At 44.0% G+C, this 21733-nt stretch overlaps 1 protein-coding gene across 3 annotated transcripts in view; it reads right to left on the bottom strand.

Annotated features, from left to right (window-relative positions):
* PATL1 (PAT1 homolog 1, processing body mRNA decay factor) overlaps positions 1–21733 on the bottom strand; it is a 321287-nt gene that overhangs the window by 139352 nt on the left and 160202 nt on the right. For all 3 annotated transcript variants that reach the window (XM_044296605.1, XM_044296607.1, XM_044296608.1), the window contains 4 exons: positions 20107–20230; positions 19523–19620; positions 19379–19438; positions 19037–19185 (listed from right to left, as the gene is read on the bottom strand). In XM_044296605.1, the coding sequence (XP_044152540.1) occupies positions 19037–19185; positions 19379–19438; positions 19523–19620; positions 20107–20230 (431 nt within the window). The remainder of the gene's footprint in view (positions 1–19036; positions 19186–19378; positions 19439–19522; positions 19621–20106; positions 20231–21733) is intronic.

The following is a 21733-nucleotide window of genomic DNA, read 5'->3' as shown; positions in this document are numbered from 1 at the left end:
GTCCTGTCATGCCACTGCCTGTCTGCACCGTATGACTGCTGCCATAATGCCACTGTCTGACTACCATTAGGCTCTGTGTAGTGTGGGTGCAGCTGCCACCATCATGTTAATACTTCCATACCATATGGCTGCTGCCATTACTGCTGCTCCCTGCTGTCACTTCCACTACCTATACTGCCAATACTATTAATGCTACACAGCCGCCGCTAATATTACTAACACCCCTAAATAAATAGTCACACACACACACACACACACATCTACTGCCTTGTCTGTTCCATGTTGCACTGATACTGCAGGCCATGATTATCAGGATAACTGTCACATTTAGACCCTAATTTCAATTTTCATATATGTAGTTACTAATAACATGATATTCCAGAATCAGTAACTATTAGACTGACTTACCCCATATTTAATAAAATTCAGCCCTTAGCAACTAGTCTGCATAAAACTGCAATTTCGCTATTCACTTAAGATGGCCGCCACTGCCCTCACCCTGAGGCTAATCCAGCCTGCCCTCACTAGCCAGTAACAATAGCCCTCCAAAAGTGTCAGTAACCAGTGCCCTCCCCCCTAAAGGGTTAATCTCCTGCAGCACAAAAGGGGTCCTCTTACCATATGTTGCTTTCATTTATACACTGAGCAGATGGCAGATCTTGCTGCTCGAACTCAGCTGAGTGAGGGAGAGTCTGCCAAGCACAGGGACAGGGAGAAGTGCACACAGCCCAGGCACTGTTATCAGCTGCTGGGGAGGACCTGGCTTTAATAATTTACTTACAGTCCCTGGCTGTCAGTAATGTGATCCTGCAGCTCCATAGATGGACCATGCCTAGCAACCCTATTTTAACCCCTTCAGGACCAGGTCATTTTTTGCAAATCTGACCAGTGTCACTTTATGTGGTGATAACTTTAAAACGCTTTTACTTATCCAGGCCATTGTAAGATTGTTTTTTGTCACATATTGTACTTCATGACACTGGTAAAATGGAGTAAAAAAAAAATAATTTTTATTTATTAAAAAAAAATACCAAATTTGCAAAAAATGTGAAAAAATGTGCACATTTCCAAGTTTAAATGTCTCTACTTCTATAATACATATTAATACCTATAAAAATAGTTATTACTTTACATTTCCCATATGTCTTCTTCATGTTAGGATCATTTTGGGAATGACATTTTATTTTTGGGGATGTTACAAGGCTTAGAAGTTTAGAAGTAAATCTTAAAAACCAACTTTTTAAAGACCAGTTCAGGTCTGAAGTCACTTTGTGAAGCTTACATGGTAGAAACCACCCAAAAATTACCCCATTCTAGAAACTACACCCCTCAAGGTATTCAAAACTGATTTTACAAACGTCTTTAACCCTTTAGGTATTCCACAAGAGTTATTGGCAAATAGAGATGAAATTTCAGAATTTCAATTTTTTGGCAAATTTTCAATTTTAATCCATTTTTTCCAGTAACAAAGCAACGGTTAACAGCCAAACAAAACTCAATATTTATGACCCCGATTCTGTAGTTTACAGAAACACCCCATATGTGGTCGTAAACTGCTGTACGGGCACACGGCAGAAGGAAAAAAATGCCATACGGCTTTTGGAAGGCAGATTTTGCTAGACAGATTTTTTTTTTTACACCATGTCCCATTTGAAGCCCCCCTGATGCACCCCTAGAGTAGAAACTCCAAAAAAAGAGACCCCATTTTAGAAACTACGGGATAGGGTGGAAGTTTCGTTGGTACTAGTTTAGGGTACATAGGATTTTTGGTTGCTCTATATTACACTTTTTGTGAGGCAAGGTAACAAGAAATAGCTGTTTTGGCACCGTTCATCTGAAAGGTTAGATCATGTGGTATTTTTATAGAGACGGTTGTCACGGACGGGGTGATACCTAATATGTATACCATTTTTTTATTTATGTAAATTTTACACAATTATTTCATAATTGAAACAAAAAAAATAATAATCAGGTTTTAGTGTCTCCATAGTCAGAGTCATAGGGCCAGATTTATCATTAGCTCAAGTCAGAATAATGGAGTGAAAAAGTCGCAAATTTTTGCGCACTCGCTTAACCCATTTCAGCCCCGCTAGGTGAAACCCCCTTCATGACCAGAGCACTTTTTACACTTCGGCACTACACTCCTTTCACCGTTTATCGCTTGGTCATGCAACTTACCACCCAAATGAATTTTACCTCCTTTTTTCTCACTAATAGAGCTTTCATTTGGTAATATTTTATTGCTGCTGACATTTTTACTTTTTTTGTTATTAATCAAAATGTAACGATTTTTTCGCAAAAAAATGCAATTTTTCACTTTCAGCTGTAAAATTTTGCAAAAAAAACGACATCCATATATAAATTTTTCGCCAAATTTATTGTTCTACATGTCTTTGATAAAAAAAAAATGTTTGGGCAAAAAAAAAAAATGGTTTGTGTAAAAGTTATAGCATTTACAAACTATGGTACAAAAATGTGAATTTCCGCTTTTTGAAACAGCTCTGACTTTCTGAGCACCTGTCATGATTCCTGAGGTTCTACAATGCCCAAACAGTAGAAAACCCCCACAAATGACCCCATTTCGGAAAGTAGACACCCTAAGGTATTCGCTGATGGGCATAGTGAGTTCATAGAACTTTTTATTTTTTGTCACAAGTTATCGGAAAATGATGATTATTTTTTATTTATTTTTTTTCTTACAAAGTCTCATATTCCACTAACTTGCGACAAAATAAAAAATTCTAGGAACTTGCCATGCCCCTCACGGAATACCTTGGGGTGTCTTCTTTCCAAAATGGGGTCACTTGTGGGGTAGTTATACTGCCCTGGCAATTTAGGGGCCCAAATGTGTGAGAAGAACTTTGCAATCAAAATGTGTACAAAATGACGGGTGAAATCCAAAAGGTGCACTTTGGAATATGTGCCCCTTTGCCCACCTTGGCAGCAAAAAAGTGTGACACATCTGGTATCGCCGTACTCAGGAGAAGTTGGGGAATGTGTTTTGGGGTGTCATTTTACATATACCCATGCTAAGTGAGAAAAATATCTTGGTCAAATGCCAACTTTGTATAAAAAAATGGGAAAAGTTGTCTTTTGCCAAGATATTTCTCTCACCCAGCATGGGTATATGTAAAATGACACCCCAAAACACATTCCCCAACTTCTCCTGAGTACGGCGAATCCAGATGTGTCACACTTTTTTGCTGCCAAGGTGGGCAAAGGGGCACATATTCCAAAGTGCACCTTTCAGATTTTGCAGGCCATTTTTTACACATTTTGATTGCAAGGTACTTCTCACACATTTGGGCCCCTAAATTGCCAGGGCAGTATAACTACGCCACAAGTGACCCCATTTTGGAAAGAAGACACCCCAAGGTATTCCGTGAGGGGCATGGCGAGTTCCTAGAATTTTTTATTTTTTGTCACAAGTTAGCGGAAAATTATGATTTTTTTTTCTTCTCTTTTTTCCTTACAAAGTCTCATATTCCACTAACTTGCGACAAAAAATAAAAAAGTCTAGGAACTCGCCATGCCCCTCACGGAATACCCTGGGGTGTCTTCTTTCCAAAATGGGGTCACTTGTGGCGTAGTTATACTGCCCTGGCAATTTAGGGGCCCAAATGTGTGAGAAGAACTTTGCAATCAAAATGTGTACAAAATGACGGGTGAAATCCAAAAGGTGCACTTTGGAATATGTGCCCCTTTGCCCACCTTGGCAGCAAAAAAGTGTGACACATCTGGTATCGCCGTACTCAGGAGAAGTTGGGGAATGTGTTTTGGGGTGTCATTTTACATATACCCATGCTGGGTGAGAGAAATATCTTGGCAAAAGACAACTTTTCCCATTTTTTTTATACAAAGTTGGCATTTGACCAAGATATTTTTCTCACCCAGCATGGGTATATGTAAAATGACACCCCAAAACACATTGCCCAACTTCTCCTGAGTACGGCGATACCAGATGTGTCACACTTTTTTGCTGCAAAGGTGGGCAAAGGGGCACATATTCCAAAGTGCACCTTTCGGATTTTGCAGGGCATTTTTTACACATTTTGATTGCAAAGTTCTTCTCACACATTTGGGCCCCTAAATTGCCAGGGCAGTATAACTACGCCACAAGTGACCCCATTTTGGAAAGAAGACACCCCAGGGTATTCCGTGAGGGGCATGGCGAGTTCCTAGACTTTTTTATTTTTTGTCGCAAGTTAGTGGAATATGAGACTTTGTAAGGAAAAAAGAGAAGAAAAAAAAATCATAATTTTCCGCTAACTTGTGACAAAAAATAAAAAATTCTAGGAACTCGCCATGCCCCTCACAGAATACCCTGGGGTGTCTTCTTTCCAAAATGGGGTCACTTGTGGCGTAGTTATACTGCCCTGGCAATTTAGGGGCCCAAATGTGTGAGAAGAACTTTGCAATCAAAATGTGTAAAAAATGCCTTGCAAAATCCGAAAGGTGCACTTTGGAATATGTGCCCCTTTGCCCACCTTGGCTGCAAAAAAGTGTCACACATGTGGTATCGCCGTACTCAGGAGAAGTTGGGCAATGTGTTTTGGGGGGTCATTTTACATATACCCATGCTGGGTGAGAGAAATATCTTGGCAAAAGACAACTTTTCCCATTTTTTTATACAAAGTTGGCATTTGACCAAGATATTTTTCTCACCCAGCATGGGTATATGTAAAATGACACCCCAAAACACATTCCCCAACTTCTCCTGAGTACGGCGATACCACATGTGTGACACTTTTTTGCAGCCTAGATGCGCAAAGGGGCCCAAATTCCTTTTAGGAGGGCATTTTTAGACATTTGGATCCCAGACTTCTTCTCACACTTTCGGGCCCCTAAAAAGCCAGGGCAGTATAAATACCCCACATGTGACCCCACTTTGGAAAGAAGACACCCCAAGGTATTCAATGAGGGGCATGGCGAGTTCCTAGAATTTTTTTTTTTTTGCATAAGTTAGCGGATATTGATTTTTTTTTGTTTTTTTCTCACAAAGTCTCACTTTCCGCTAACTTAGGACAAAAATTTCAATCTTTCATGGACTCAATATGCCCCTCACGGAATACCTTGGGGTGTCTTCTTTCCGAAATGGGGTCACATGTGGGGTATTTATACTGCCCTGGCTTTTTAGGGGCCCTAAAGCGTGAGAAGAAGTCTGGAATATAAATGTCTAAAAATGTTTACGCATTTGGATTCCGTTGAGGGGTATGGTGCGTCCATGTGAGATTTTATTTTTTGACACAAGTTAGTAGAATATGAGACTTTGTAAGAAAAAACAAAAACAAAAACAAACAAAAAATTTCCGCTAACTTGTGCCCAAAAAAATGTCTGAATGGAGCCTTACCAGAGGGGGGGGGGGGGGGGGGGTGATCAATGACAGGGGGGTGATCAATGACAGGGGGGTGATCAATGACACGGATCGGATCCGCAAAACACATGCGGACGTCTGAATGGAGCCTTACAGGGGGGTTATCAATGACAGGGGGTGATCAGGGTGATCACCCCCCTGTCACTGATCACCCCCCTGTAAGGCTCCATTCAGACATCCGCATGATTTTTTACGGATCCATGGATACATGGATCGGATCCACAAAACACATGCGGACGTCTGAATGGAGCCTTACAGGGGGGTTATCAATGACAGGGGGTGATCAGGGTGATCACCCCCCTGTCAATGATCACCCCCCTTGTAAGGCTCCATTCAGACATCCGCATGATTTTTTTACGGATCCATGGATCGGATCCACAAAACACATGCGGACGTCTGAATGGAGCCTTACAGGGGGGTTATCAATGACAGGGTGATCACCCCCCTGTCAATGATCACCCCCCCTGTAAGGCTCCATTCAGACATCCGCATTTGTTTTGCGGATCCGATCCATGTATCCATGGATCCGTAAAAATCATGCGGACGTCTGAATGGAGCCTTACAGGGGGAGTGATCAATGACAGGGGGGTGATCAATGACAGGGGGTGATCAGGGAGTGTATATGGGTGATCACCCGCCTGTCATTGATCACCCCCCTGTAAGGCTCCATTCAGACGTCCGCATGATTTTTACGGATCCATGGATCGGATCCACAAAACACATGCGGACGTCTGAATGGAGCCTTACAGGGGGGTTATCAATGACAGGGGGGTGATCAATGACAGGGGGTGATCAGGGAGTGTATATGAGTGATCACCCGCCTGTCATTGATCACCCCCTGTAAGGCTCCATTCAGACGTCCGCATGTGTTTTGCGGATCCGATCCATGTATCCAGTGATCCGTAAAAATCATGCGGACGTCTGAATGGAGCCTTACAGGGGGGTGATCAATGACAGGGGGGTGATCAATGACAGGGGGTGATCAGGGAGTGTATATGGGTGATCACCCGCCTGTCATTGATCACCCCCCTGTAAGGCTCCATTCAGACGTCCGTATGCTTTTTGCGGATCCGATCCATGTATCCGTTGATCCGTAAAAATCATACGGACGTCTGAACGGAGCCTGACAGGGGGGTGATCAATGACAGGGCGGTGATCAATGACAGGGGGGTGATCAATGACAGGGGGGTGATCAGGGAGTTTATATGGGGTGATCATGGGTGATCAGGGGTTTATAAGGGGTTTATAAGGCGTTAATAAGTGACGGGGGGGGGGTGTAGTGTAGTGTGGTGTTTGGTGCGACTGTACTGACCTACCTGAGTCCTCTGGTGGTCGATCCTAACAAAAGGGACCACCAGAGGACCAGGTACGAGGTATATTAGACGCTGTTATCAAAACAGCGTCTAATATACCTGTTAGGGGTTAAAAAATTCGGATCTCCAGCCTGCCAGCGAGCGATCGCCGCTGGCAGGCTGGAGATCCACTCGCTTACCTTCCGTTCCTGTGAGCGCAGCGCGCCTGTGTGCGCGCGTTCACAGGAAATCCCGGCCCTCGCGAGATGACGCGTATATGCGTGACTCTGCGCAGGGCTGCCGCCTCCGGACCGCACATCTGCGTTAGGCGGTCCGGAGGTGGTTAAACTGCGCAAAAATTTGCGACTTTTTTCTGCTCTGCACTATGCTCGCCAGTTTTCTGAAAGTGGGCGTGTTTTCTTATGTAAATGAATCTCTAGACAGATTTACTATTGGGACTATTTAAAAAGTCGCAAAAAAGTCGCAATTTCACTCCAGTGAGGACCATGCTTATCTTATGAGACTTTTTAATAGAACATGCGACTTTTTCATAAAAACTTGCGACTTTTTCATAAAAACTTGCGACTTTTGTAAAGCTGCTTACTGACGGATAAACTGCTACCGTCAAACCACATTTATTACAGTCTTAAAGGGCCGATCATAAATCTGACTTGGCTAAAACTGACTTTAGCTATATGTGAAAGTGGAGTGAGCTGTCAGAGTCGTGATAAATCTGGCCCATAGTTTTTAAAGTTTTTGGGCATTTATCTAGGTAGGGTCTCATTTTTTGCGGGATGAGATGACTGTTTGATTAGCACTATTTTGGGGTGCATATGACTTTTTGATTGCTTGCTATTACACTTTTTGTGATGTAAGATGACCCAAAAAAATTGCTTTTTTTACACCGTTTTTATTTATATTTTTTTTACGGTGTTCACCTGAAGGGTTAGGTCATGTGATATTTCTATAGAGCTGGTCGATACGGCCGCGGCGATACCTAATATGTATACTTTATTTGTTTATGTAAGTTTTACACAATAATATTCTTGAAACAAAAAACAAAACAAAAAAAAATCATGTTTTAGTGTTTCCATAGTCTAAGGGCCATAGTTTTTTCAGTTTTTGGGCGATTATCTTGGGTAGGGTATGATTTTTGCGGGATGAGATGACGGTTTGATTGGCACTATTTTGGGGTGCATATGACTTTTTGATTGCTTGCTATTACACTTTTTGTGATGTAAGGTGACCAAAAATGTTTTATTTAGCACAGTTTTTATTTTTTATGGTGTTCATCTGGAGGGTTAGGTCATGTGATATTTTTATAGAGCCGGTCGATACGGGCGTGGCGATACCCAATATGTATACTTTTTTATTTATGCAAGTTTTACACAATAACAGCTTTTTTAAAACAAACAAAAAAAAGGTGTTTTAGTGTCTCCATATTCTGAGCCATATTTTTATTTATTTTTTGGGCGATTGTCTCAGGTAGGGGCTAATTTTTTGCGGGATGAGGTGACTGTTAGATTGGTACTATTTTGGTGGGCGTACGCCTTTTTGATCGCTTGATGTTGTACTTTTTGTGATGTAAGGGGACAAAAAAATTGTTTATTTAGCACAGTTTTTATTTTGTATTTTTTACGGTGTTTCTCTGAGGGGTTAGGTCATGTGATATGTTTATAGGAGCTGGTCGATACGGACGCGACGATACCTAATATGTATTTTCCCTATTTTGTTACGCTCGTCCTCGAGCGCTAAGTGCCGGCGATTGAGGACGAGCATTCTCGTCCTAGGTTGTTAAGGGGTTAAGCACAGGTAAAAGTAAGCAGTACAGGGAACAAAAATGTGGAATTAAGGAGTAATTGAATATACAGTGATAAGTTGAAATAGGGCCATCAAGGTGATATTAAAGGGCTTCTGTCACCCCACAAAAGTCTTTTTTTTGGGATAGTTACATTACTTATAGCGCGATATAGGAGAATATAATCTTGTCACTTACTTTCATGCGGCCGTTTCTTTAGAAAACAAAGTTTTATAATATGTAAATCCGGTCTCTACCAGCAAGTAGGGCGTCTACTTGCTGGTAGCCACAGCAGAAAACCGCCCCCCTCGCCGTGTTGATTGACAGGGCCAGCCGTGATCTCCTCCTCCGGCCGGCCCTGTCAATATTTAAAAAAATCGCACGCCTCTGTTCATTCGGCGCAGGCGCTCTGAGATGAGGAGGCTCGTCTCCTCAGAACTCCCTCAGTGTCCGCCTGCGCCGATGACATCACCGAAAGAGAAGAAGACATCGGCGCAGGCGCACTGAGGGAGTTCTGAGGAGACGAGCCTCCTCATCTCAGAGCGCCTGCGCCGAATGAACAGAGCGATTTTTGAAATACTGACAGGGCCGGCCGGAGGAGGAGATCACGGCTGGCCCTGTCAAATCAACATGGCGAGGGGGGCGGTTTTCTGCTGCGGCTACCAGCAAGTAGACGCCCTACTTGCTGGTAGAGACCGGATTTACATATTATAAAACTTTGTTTTCTAAAGAAACGGCCACATGAAAGTAAGTGACAAGATTATATTCTCCTATATCGCGCTATAAGTAATGTAACTATCCCAAAAAAAAATATGACTTTTGTGGGGTGACAGAAGCCCTTTAATCACCACAATCCAATACTCCCAACAAAAAAAAAAAAATATATATATATATATATATATATATATATATATATATATATGACAGTTATCCTTTAACCTTTTCACACCCACACTGTACCACTCCTGTTCCAAATTAAAAAAGGAGCCTTTTCCAGGCTCATTCAGAACAAGCCACTTTTTTCTGACATTAACTTGTGTGTATAAAAAGGGGTAGGGATCTACCCCCGCTGTGGCATAATTTTTGGAATCCTTGGTCCCAACATGCAATTTTTTCCCTCCATAACACTGTGTGTTTAAACATCATCTGCTCCTGATAAGGGACAATTTTTGGAAGCTGTATGTGTATAGCAGGGCTGTTTTTGTGTGTATAGAGAGATATATATATATATATATATATATATATATATATAGCAGGGCTGTTTGTGTGTGTATATATGTAGAAAGGCCATTAGGCCTGAATTTGTGGGAGGAGTTAGTCCCCTACTTAAACGTCCAGCCCCTACTCACCTCTGCCGTCTAGTTCAAGTGTCCAAGCACTTCCGGTTTGCGCATCTGCAGGTCTGCGTCACTTCCGGTTCGGGCGTCCGACGTTTGGGGCGGCACAGCGTGTTCGGCGGTCTGGTCTGGCTCCAGCCTAATTGTAATTTGTGCTACTCCGGTCCCCACCACACCGCACGGTGGTCTCATCAGGGACCGGAGCGCACATGCCGGTAATTCCCCCCCCCCCAACGGCGGCATCTGGGCTGTTCCGTGCACCCGTCTGGGGTGGGGAGGGTTATCACACTATTCCTTAGGCCGCAGCACGTGGGAAGGCCAGTTCTGCATCACAGACCTACCTTCCTCTAAACTTTCATTCACTCCGGGCTTGTATTCAAATTGCATCCTGTTTGGCCTGCCAGCGCCACCTAGTAGCTCTCAGGTGCTTTTTTCATTATTTTTTTTTCTCTTCCCTGTCTTTCCACATCATGTATTTCCCCGACACCAAAGTATAGCAGTAGCCAGTTGCACGCTTACCTGGAAGTCACCACGCAAAATTATTCGCACAATAGTTTCCATGCCGTACATGGTACACGTACACGTACATAATTACACTCAGCCCCGTATAAATAAGCTTTCTTTTCTCTACAGATCATACTGTGTAAAAAAATAAATAATAATAATTAAAATAAAGGGGTTCTCTTTCCGAAATAGCACCGACCGGTTCGCTTTCCTCACGTGTCAAAACCCTGATTCTCGTTCATAATCCAGGTACAATTATTTTTTATCCAACACTTCACTTCCTCACATAGTACGCCCATACGTCACGCTCGCTCAGATTTACATCTGTCTTAAACCCCCAGGTCTCTTCTTCATTAAAAACCATCTAACAAGCTGTACTTCTCCATAAATAAATCGCAAGACCCTGGTTCTCGTTCCTTTTATCCAGGTATAGTTTTGTTTCCGCTATATTCAAAGCCGCAGTCAGCCCTCATTGTCATTTGCAACGCACGCATACCTCCCATTCATGCCCCCAGTAGTTCTCCAGGCGCTCACACGCCACGGTCACAGATTTACATCTGTCTCAAACCCCCTAGGCTTCGTCGGCGATATCAACTACTGCTGGGCCTGTCTTCCATATACCCAAAGATCAAATCCCTGGGTATAATCACCATCAAGGTTAGTATTCTACCATCTCATAATAATTCGCCTATTATCCCATAGATAGTACATGAACTGGCTCACAGGGTCTGGACGTCAGACCTAGCTCACCGAGGCATTTACCAACCATCTCCCACCTCAACACTGAGGTACGGCCCAACGCCCAAATCATAGTTAGACGCCTCATTCGCTCTTCTATAGGGCCATAGCCAGGGCCTCACCTCTCACGGCCATACGTTTTGAACCTTTTAACAGTCATCGAGAGGCCAACATGCCGCCACCACATCTGTGGCAACGTAGTTTACCTCGCCCAAATCATAGATAGAGTCTTTTACCGCCACTTGGCATTAGCAGGGTCTCATCCGTCACTAGTCTAAGTTAAGTTTTTCGCTTCGGCATTAGCCTTACAGTCCAGTTCACAGGAGGAATTCCCCCCCCCCCCCCCCAACCAACCCACCCCTTGAATTTATTTTATTTTTCTCAGACAGCCCTACTAAATCCAACTCATTAATTCATTTTCTAGAATGTCGCAAGATGCGTCTCCCATGAATGAGGTACCTGATGAGGATATTATATCCACTCCTGTCAGACCAGTTTCCCCTGGAGTATCTCTCGCCCCTTCTACCCCTACGTCTTTGAGAGCATGGACTATACCCAAAAGCGAAATTATACAGACTATTAACTAACCAAGCCCCTGAGCCTAGGCCAGGCAGTAGCTCTCAATGGCAACCTTCCGGCGCCGGCATTGCCACCCAGGACACCCTCGCGGCAATCCTGGCCAACATACAGACCTTGAACAGCAGGTTAAGCAAGGTGGAAAGTGCCATAGCCTCCCCAGGTAACCTCCTGATCCTTCAGCCCTTGTCCCAGCAGTACCCACGGCACCAACACCCGCCCCCACGCTTCCCCCTCCAGCTCCTGCTCCTGTCACATCACCTTTCGTGTCACCAGCTCACTCTGTCCCAGACTCCATTAGGAAGGAAATCCTTGATGGGAAGGACGTGTGTCTGGTGTCTTTACTCATCGCCTCCCAGGACGTACTGGAGAAAAGGGCTTACAATTTTGGCGATATCTCGGTGGTCCTTAAAACCAGAGACCCAAGGCTCAACAAGAAATTGTCAATTCCTAATTTCGTGTTGGCCTTCGGAATATATTGTGATGTCATCTGCTCCGTGTATCCCCACAGGAGAGAGGAACTGGACCTCTATCTCCATAAAGTTGTGGATTTGGGCGTCAAGTACGGGGGCTCATCTTTTTATGATTATCATAAATCGATATCAGCGAAAGCGGCGACACATTTGAAACAGTTCAATGTCAGAATTAACTGGTGTCAAATGGACACCAGTTAATTCTGTCGCCATTTCGCTGGTCTGAGGCCCCCGTCCTGCGCCATTTGCAATTCCTCTACCCACCTGGCCGATTTGTGCCCTTCCATGGCCGACCCATCTACCACCACCCCTCAATCCTCTTCCACTCCTCACCTCAAACAGGAAGGCGGACAGCGGGATAAATTAGGGAGGCCCATCTCCTTTTTAGGGAAGGTGCAGGTGTGCAACAACTTCAACGCAGGTTCCTGCAGCTTCGGCGCTTGTTGCACATCTGCTCCATCTGTTTCAGGGCACACACGAAGACCATGTGCCCAGCCAGGTTGTCCCCTAACAAATGACTTACCGACGTTAATATCGACAACCTGGCTTTTTATTTAAAAAGTCATCCGAGTAAACATCTGGTGGAGTATTTGATAACAGGTTTTACCCAGGGCTTTCTCACGGGTCTCGTGGCCATTCCCCCAGGGATACTGGAATGCCCCAATCTCCTATCAGCCTGCCTAGACCCGGAGGCCACGGACGTTCTCCTCTCCACAGAAGTAGCTCAAGGTTTCATGATCGGCCCCTTCACCTCCTCACCATTTTCCTCCTGGCGCACTAACCCTATTGGCATAGCTGTACAGAAATATTCGAATAAAAAGCGTAATATTATTGATTTATCGGCACCGCACTCTTCTTTTGTCCCTAGCATCAACTGACTCATTCCCGCAGACGAATTCTCACTACAATACGCAAAAATAGACGACGCAATACAAACCATCATTTAATCTGGTAGCAACGCTTGGCTTAGTAAAACAGACATTACCAACGCATTCAAATTACTGCCCATGCACCCATCACTTTGGCACTTGCACAGTGTTAAATGGCGAAACAGATACTATTTTTCAACGCGTCTCACCTTCGGGTCCAGAAGCAGCCCAAAACTGTTTGATATTTTTGCTCCGGAACATTATTAGATGTCACGGCGTCATTCACTACTTGGATGACTTCCTCATCATAGAGCCAAGCACACGCACACCCACAGATATCCTCAGCACCTCTGCTCTCTTCGCCACCCTCGGGGTACCCTTGTCTCCCGCTAAAACCATTGGCCCCTCCACTAAACTCACTTTCTTGGGGATAGAGCTGGACTCTGGAACCTTCCGCGCCAGCCTTCCCCCTGAGAAACTGGTCCGCCTAAGAGGGGATATAGATGTGTTCCTGCAGAATGATGTTTGCACCAGGAAAGAACTTCAGTCCTTATTGGGGTCCCTGAATTTTGCGATGCGCATCGTTCCGCAGGGTAGATCCTTTGTGTCCTGGCTCCTGTGTCTACTTCACGGGGTTCCAGACGCCTGCCCTATCGTGTTGGACCAGCACGCCAAAGCTGACCTACTCATGTGGGGGAAGTTTTTGACCCAATGGGACGGCATCTCCATGTTTATTCCCCCTCTCTCTGATTCCTCTCCCTGCATCTACACTGACGCTGCAGCCAACACGGGTTTTGCAACCATATTTGGCAATCACTGGTTTAGGGGTCACTGGCCAGCAGAGACGGATGCCTTGCCGGGGTTTAGAGAAACTTCAGCTCTGTTTGAGATTTACCCCATCGTGGCGGCCGCATACACTTGGGGTCACCTCTGGTCCGGCAAGGCAGTAAAATGTTATTCCGACAACTCGTCAGCTTGCGACATCATTAACAAAGGGCGCTCTTCCTCTCTCACCATCATGCGGCTGATTCGCAAGCTGACCTGGTTGGCAGCAACCGTCCAGTTTCACTTAATTTGCCTTCACATCCCGGGCATTCACAACACGGCTGCTGACGCTCTGTCTCGATCTCAATTTCAGGTGTTTTTCCAGGCACTCCCGTCAGCCCATCATCAACCATCCAGAACACCGAATTTTCACGAGCTAATCTTGGATTGAACGCACTCATGCACCACGCTAGGACTCTTACGCACCAAGCACTATCACCAAACACTACTATCACCTACAATAGGGCACTTACCATTTTCAACAAATTCAGAGCTGAATTCGGATTACAAGGTGATTTTTTCGACCCAAACCATGGTGGCTTTTGCCTCTTTTTGCCACTTACACTTAAAACTCTCCCACAACACAATTAAATTATACCTCACGGGGGTACAGCATCACAGCCTAACTAATTTCCCTAACAATACCCCCTTTCTGTCATCATACCACATCAAGAAAATCTTAAAGGGGATCTCTAAAGTATCGGTTCCACCTATCACCACCAGACTACCTATAGATGGCCCTATCTTTAGAGCACTTAGCAACCTCCTCGACGAATCCCCTTTTGATCCCAACACTAACCTAGTGATCAAATCTGCTATCTATTTGGCTTTTTATGGGTTCTTAAGACCTAGGGAATTTACTTTTGTTTGTCAAGGAGATACCACTCACAGCCTTAAAACCTCACAACTCACTAAAAAAGACGACCATTACATTCTCTCAATCCCATCTACCAAAACTAATCAGTCCTCACACCCCACTATCATTCCTCTCTTTCCAACAGATAATGCTTGGTGCCCAGTTAAGACACTAGACACACACACACACAGCCCTGATATATATAAAAAATATATATACACGCAGCCCTGATTTTATATATCTATCTATCTCAGGGCTGTGTGTATATATATATATATATATATATATATATATATATATATATATAAAATAACGATAATTCAGGGCAGCACTCCTAGTAATGGAGGATCGGGTGCCAGCGATAAAAACACCTTACCAAGGTGTGTGATACAAAAATAGAAAGCACCGCAGCACATCTGTTGGTGAAAATAGTGGCTCTTTATTCACCCAGGCTGGGCGAATAAAGATCCACTATTTTCACCAATGGTGCTATATATATATATATATATATATATATATATATATATATATATATATATATATATAGATAGAGAGAGAAAGAGAGAGAGATAGATATTAGATCAGGGCTGTGTGTGTGTATATACACTCACCTAAAGAATTATTAGGAACACCTGTTCTATTTCTCATTAATGTGATTATCTAGTCAACCAATCACATGGCAGTTGCTTCAATGCATGTAGGGTTGTGGTCCTGGTCAAGACAATCTCCTGAACTCCGAACTGAATGTCAGAATGGGAAAGAAAGATGGGCTACAACAGCAGAAGACCCCACAGGGTACCACTCATCTCCACTACAAATAGGAAAAAGAGGCTACAATTTGCACGAGCTCACCAAAATTGGACTGTTGAAGACTGGAAAAATGTTGCCTGGTCTGATGAGTCTCGATTTCTGTTGAGACATTAAAATGGTAGAGTCCGAATTTAGCGTGAACAGAATGAGAACATGTATCCATCATGCCTTGTTACCACTGTGCAGGCTGGTGGTGGTGGTGTAATGGTGTGGGGGATGTTTTCTGGGCACACTTTAGGCCCCTTAGTGCCAATTGGCCATCGTTTAAATGCCATGGGCTACCTGAGCATTGTTTCTGACCATGTCCATCCCTTCATAACCACCATGTACCCATCCTCTGATGGCTACTTCCAGCAGGATAATGCACCATGTCACAAAGCTCGAATCATTTCAAATTGGTTTCTTGAACATGACAATGAGTTCACTGTACTAAAATGGCCCCCACAGTCACCAGATCTCAACCCAATAGAGCATCTTTGGGATGTGGTGGAATGGGAGCTTCGTGACCTGGATGTGCATCCCTCAAATCTCCATCAACTGCAAGATGCTATCCTATCAATATGGGCCAAAATTTCTAAAGAATGCTATCAGCACCTTGTTGAATCAATGCCACGTAGAATTAAGGCAGTTCTGAAGGCAAAAGGGGGTCCAACACCGCATTAGTATGGTGTTCCTAATAATTCTTCAGGTGAGTGTATAATTATATCTCTATCTATCAGAGCTGTGTGTATGTGTATAATAAAGCACGTATTTTAACCCAAATAATAATAAAAGTGAAGTATTCAATTTTCACCTGGGACAAGATAGTTTCAACTAGGGCTGCAACGATTAATCGATGTAATCGATTATATTCGATAACTGGATTCGTTGTCGACGAATCCAGTTATCGAATAATCGCCGATTCGTTGCTATGCGGGCGGGCGCTGCATCTTTATTTTACCTTTTTACAATGACGCTCCTGTAACACCCAGGCAGAGCGGACGGCGGCGTAACGTCACTCACTCACGTGACACGCCTGCTCCGCCTCCTTCATTCATGAAGTGGTGAGTGACGTTACGCCGCCGTCCGCTCTGCCTGGCTGTTACAGGAGCGTCATTGTAAAAAGGTAAAATAAAGATGCAGTGATTAGTGCGACTTATAAGCATCGGGGCCGGGGCTGTTATGGGGAGGGGAGAGGATCTGTCTATGGCACTGCTATGGGGAGGGGGGTCTGTGTATAGCACTGCTATGGGGAGGGGGGAGGATCTGTCTATGGCAATGCTATGGGGATGGGGGTCTGTGTATAGCACTGCTATAGGGAGGAGGGGGGGGGGTCTGTGTATGGCACTGCTATGGGGAGGGGGATCTGTGCACTGTTATGAGGAAAGGGATAAGTGTCGTCCACAGATCCCCCATAATAGTGTCGTCCACAGATCCCCCATAATAGTGTCGTCCACAGATCCCCCATAATAGTGTCGTCCACAGATCCCCCATAACAGTGTCGTCCACAGATCCCCCATGACAGTGTCGTCCACAGATCCCCCATGATAGTGTCGTCCACAGATCCCCCATAATAGTGTCGTCCACAGATCCCCCATAATAGTGTCGTCCACAGATCCCCCATAATAGTGTCGTCCACAGATCCCCCATAATAGTGTCGTCCACAGATCCCCCATAATAGTGTCGTCCACAATTTGTTTTAATATGGCCTTTGAACATAATTTTTCAAGTAAGATCATATAAACCTCTGTTTTGTAATTTTGTCGTTTTTCCCGATTAATCGTAGAAATTAATCGGCAACTAATAGATTATTCAAATAATCGTTAGCTGCAGCCCTAGTTTCAACGCCTGCATAGGCATCTGTAAATAAATTATTTGATACCTTACCCAGGCGATGTCTCGAATATGAATAAATGTGTGTGTATATACACTCACCTAAAGAATTATTAGGAAAACCATACTAATACGGTGTTGGACCCCCTTTTGCCTTCAGAACTGCCTTAATTCTACGTGGCATTGATTCAACAAGGTGCTGATAGCATTCTTTAGAAATGTTGGCCCATATTGATAGGATAGCATCTTGCAGTTGATTGAGATTTGAGGGATGCACATCCAGGGCACAAAGCTCCCGTTCCACCACCTCCCAAAGATGCTCTATTGGGTTAAGATCTGGTGACTGTGGGGGCCATTTTAGTACAATGAACTCATTGTCATGTTCAAGAAACCAATTTGAAATGATTCGAGCTTTGTGACATGGTGCATTATCCTGCTGGAAGTAGCCATTAGAGGATGGGTACATGGTGGTCATGAAGGGATGGACATGGTCAGAAACAATGCTCAGGTAGCCCGTGGCATTTAAACGATGGCCAATTGGCACTAAGGGGCCTAAAGTGTGCCCAGAAAGCATCCCCCACACCATTACACCACCACCACCACCAGGCTGCACAGTGGTAACAAGGCATGATGGATACATGTTCTCATTCTGTTTACTCCAAATTCGGACTCTACCATTTGAATGCCTCAACAGAAATCGAGACTCATCAGACCAGGCAACATTTTTCCAGTCTTCAACAGTCCAAATTTGGTGAGCTCGTGCAAATTGTAGCCTCTTTTTCCTAGTGGAGATAAGTGGTACCCGGTGGGGTCTTCTGCTGTTGTAGCCCACCTTTCTTTCCCATTCTGACATTCAGTTCGGAGTTCAGGAGATTGTCTTGACCAGGACCACAACCCTACATGCATTGAAGCAACTGCCATGTGATTGGTTGACTAGATAATCACATTAATGAGAAATAGAACAGGTGTTCCTAATAATTCTTTAGGTGAGTATATATATCTATCTATCAGGGCTGTGTGTGTGTATATATCAGGGGTGTGTGTGTGTCTATATATATCTCTATCTATCTCACGGCGCTATATACACACACACACATATATATATATATATATATATATATATATATATATATAGGCAGTGTGTGTGTGTGTATATATATATATATATATATATATATATATATCTCTCTCTATCTCAGGGCTGTGTGTGTATATATATCAGGGCTGTGTGTGTGTGTGTGTGTGTATATATATATATATATATATATATATATATATCTATCTATCTATCTATCTCACGGCGCTATATACACACACACACACACACACATATATATATATATAGGCTGTGTGTGTGTGTGTGTGTGTGTGTGTGTGTATAGCAGGGCTGTATGTGTGTAATGGAACGGTGTGTGTAGCAGAGCTTTATTTGTGTATAGTAGAGCAGATGAAGATGGAAATTAAGCAAGGCAACCTTTTGGCAGTTTTACCACACAAAGATTACAGCAGCTAATACCACATGTGGGACTAAAGCACTAGTAACAAAATAAATATGCCACTAAAGTAGGTAATCAAATGTAACATACGACTAGTGTTTTACTGTGGTACTATTGGAGTTATTTGCTTGCCTGGAGTATTAACATTTAATCAAGCTAGTGATCTTTGTGGTATTGTGTTCCATGGCAGTGTACAAGTACTAGTACTTTCAGGTTTTCTGGATTTGAAAATTCCTTTTACAATGCGTTTTGCCCATATTCCCAGCGAAAATTTACCTCTCGCTTCCTTCCCTAACCCTGAGGATGTCACAGAGCTGGAGCAGTTTTTGTCTACGTTCTTTATTCAGCGCTTCCTGCTCTTCATGTTCACAGCAGAGAGAAAAACGCCTTTCAAAGTCTTCCAGCTCTAACAGTACAGAAAATGCCTGCAACCAAAATTTTGGGTCAAAATGTAACCTTAAATGTTATTAAGGGCATACTGATAACTTTAAACCATGCATTTCATTTTAGCAATTGGTGGTGACCTCAGCACACAATTATTATTATTTTTTTGTTAACCTCATATTAGCCCTTCAGGTTTTTTTCATCCTTTATTACAGTGCAACAAAAAACACCTACCTTTTCAATGACAACAAGAGTTTGTCGTCTTTTGTCACGCACTTGCTTTTCCCGAGTTTCCTGTTGTGAAAAAAGGAAAACAGACAATGTGATGGGTTTTATTACTACAATATTCTCAGTGATTAGAAGTTCTGGCTAGTTTACCTCTTCATCAGAGCGATTTGTTGCCACAGCATCAATCATCTTTCGTGGGTTGTTTACACTGGATACAGTCAGCTTTCCAAGAGAGCCTTCAAACTGCACTGCGCATTTAAAATGAATGTCTTGTGCTGTTATAGTCAATCATGATATACCCTGGAGACTCAAATATCCGTAATCGCACAAGAAGCCAGACAATAACTTCACAAGGTTACAGTAGAGAGATGAAAACAAGACAACAAGGAAAACCGCAATTGACTCCTGACAACTTCATAATTTGTGCTATATTTATGACATGCAGGGCTGGTCCAAAAAAAAAGATCTTTTTCAAAAACACAGATCAAGGAATTATGCAGTAAGTGTAGATTGGGCTGACAGGAAGGCCCAATTAAACAATAGAGCTGGCAAGCTCTCCTATAAGAGTGCTGTGGCCCTCCACTCTCATGAAGCCCCCAAATTTTTTTTTTTATCTGCGTCACACAAGGTATAGTACTTCCAAGTTGGAGTCTGTCCCCATGATCCCCTTAACTTTCAGACAACAGTGCGTGCTTCCTGGAATGATTCCATTAATAAAATTTGCTAACACTCACCTGGTTTGTAGGCATGCTCCAATTTGGCTACTTGTGGTGTGATTAATTTTGTCCTTTCTTTCCTGGGACCCTCACTTGGCCTATCTTGATTGGAGGAAAGCTTTTCCAACTTCTCAAAGTAATTCTGGATTTCAACAATGTTATGTTGGAACAATTACAAATAAAAATAATTGACACTTATTAGTTCTATAAGGGTACTTTCACACTTGCGGCAGAGGATTACAGCAGGCAAACGGATGCATTTGTTAGACAGATCTGGATCAGTCTCACAAATGCATTGCAATGCCGGATCCGTCTTTCCGGCTGTCATCTGGGAAAACGGATCCCATTTTTAAAGGTCTGCGCATGCGCAGACCATAAGACCGGTTACGTTTTGCCGAAACACTTGGGGCCGGATCTGGCATTAATGCATTTTAACCACCTCCGGACCGCCTAACGCAGATGTGCGGTCCGGAGGTGGCAGCTCTGCGCAGAGTCACGCATATATGCGTCATCTCGCGAGAGCCGAGATTTCCTGTGAACGTGCGCACACAGGCGCGCGCGCTCACAGGAGCGGAAGGTAAGCGAGTGGATCTCCAGCCTGCCAGCGGCGATCGCTCGCTGGCAGGCTGGAGATGTGATTTTTTTTAACCCCTAACAGGTATATTAGACGCTGTTTTGATAACAGCGTCTAATATACCCGCTACCTGGTCCTCTGGTGGTCCCTTTTGTTTGGATCGACCACCAGAGGACACAGGTAGCTGTGTAAAGTACCACAAAGCACTACACTACACCCCACCCCACCCCACCCCCGTCACTTATTAACCCCTTATGAACTACTGATCACCCCTAATCACCCCATATAGACTCCCTGATCACCCCCCTGTCATTGATCACCCCCTTGTCATTGATCACCCCCCTTTAAGGCTCCATTCAGAGGTCCGTATGATTTTTACGGATCCACTGATACATGGATCGGATCCGCAAAACACATGCGGACGTCTGAATGGAGCCTTACAGGGGGGTGATCAATGACGGAGGTGATCAGGAAGTCTATATGGGTGATCACCCCTCTGTCATTGATCACCCCCCTGTAAGGCTCCATTCAGACGTCCGCATGTGTTTTGCGGATCCGATCCATGTATCAGTGGATCCGTAAAAATCATACGGACCTCTGAATGGAGCCTTACAGGGGGGTGATCAATGACGGAGGTGATCAGGGAGTCTATATGGGTGATCACCCCTCTGTCATTGATCACCCCCCTGTAAGGCTCCATTCAGACGTCCGTATGATTTTTACGGATCCACCGATACATGGATCGGATCCGCAAAACACATGCGGATGTCTGAATGGAGCCTTACAGGGGGGTGATCAATGACATGGGGGTGATCACGCATATAGACTTCCTGATCACTTCCCTGTCATTGATCACCACCCTGTCATTAATCACCCCCCTGTAAGGCTCCATTCAGACGTCCATATGAGTTTTACGGATCCACTGATACATGGATCGGATCCGCAAAACACATGCGGATGTCTGAATGGAGCCTTACAGGGGGGTGATCAATGACAGGGGGGTGATCAGGGAGTCTATATGGGTGATCACCCCCTTGTCATTGAACACCCCCCCCCCCTGTAAGGCTCCAT

Source organism: Bufo gargarizans, chromosome 6 (assembly GCF_014858855.1).
Source record: "Bufo gargarizans isolate SCDJY-AF-19 chromosome 6, ASM1485885v1, whole genome shotgun sequence".
In the NCBI taxonomy this organism is placed as follows: Eukaryota; Metazoa; Chordata; class Amphibia; order Anura; family Bufonidae; genus Bufo; species Bufo gargarizans.
This window is presented reverse-complemented; position numbering and strand designations above follow the sequence as displayed.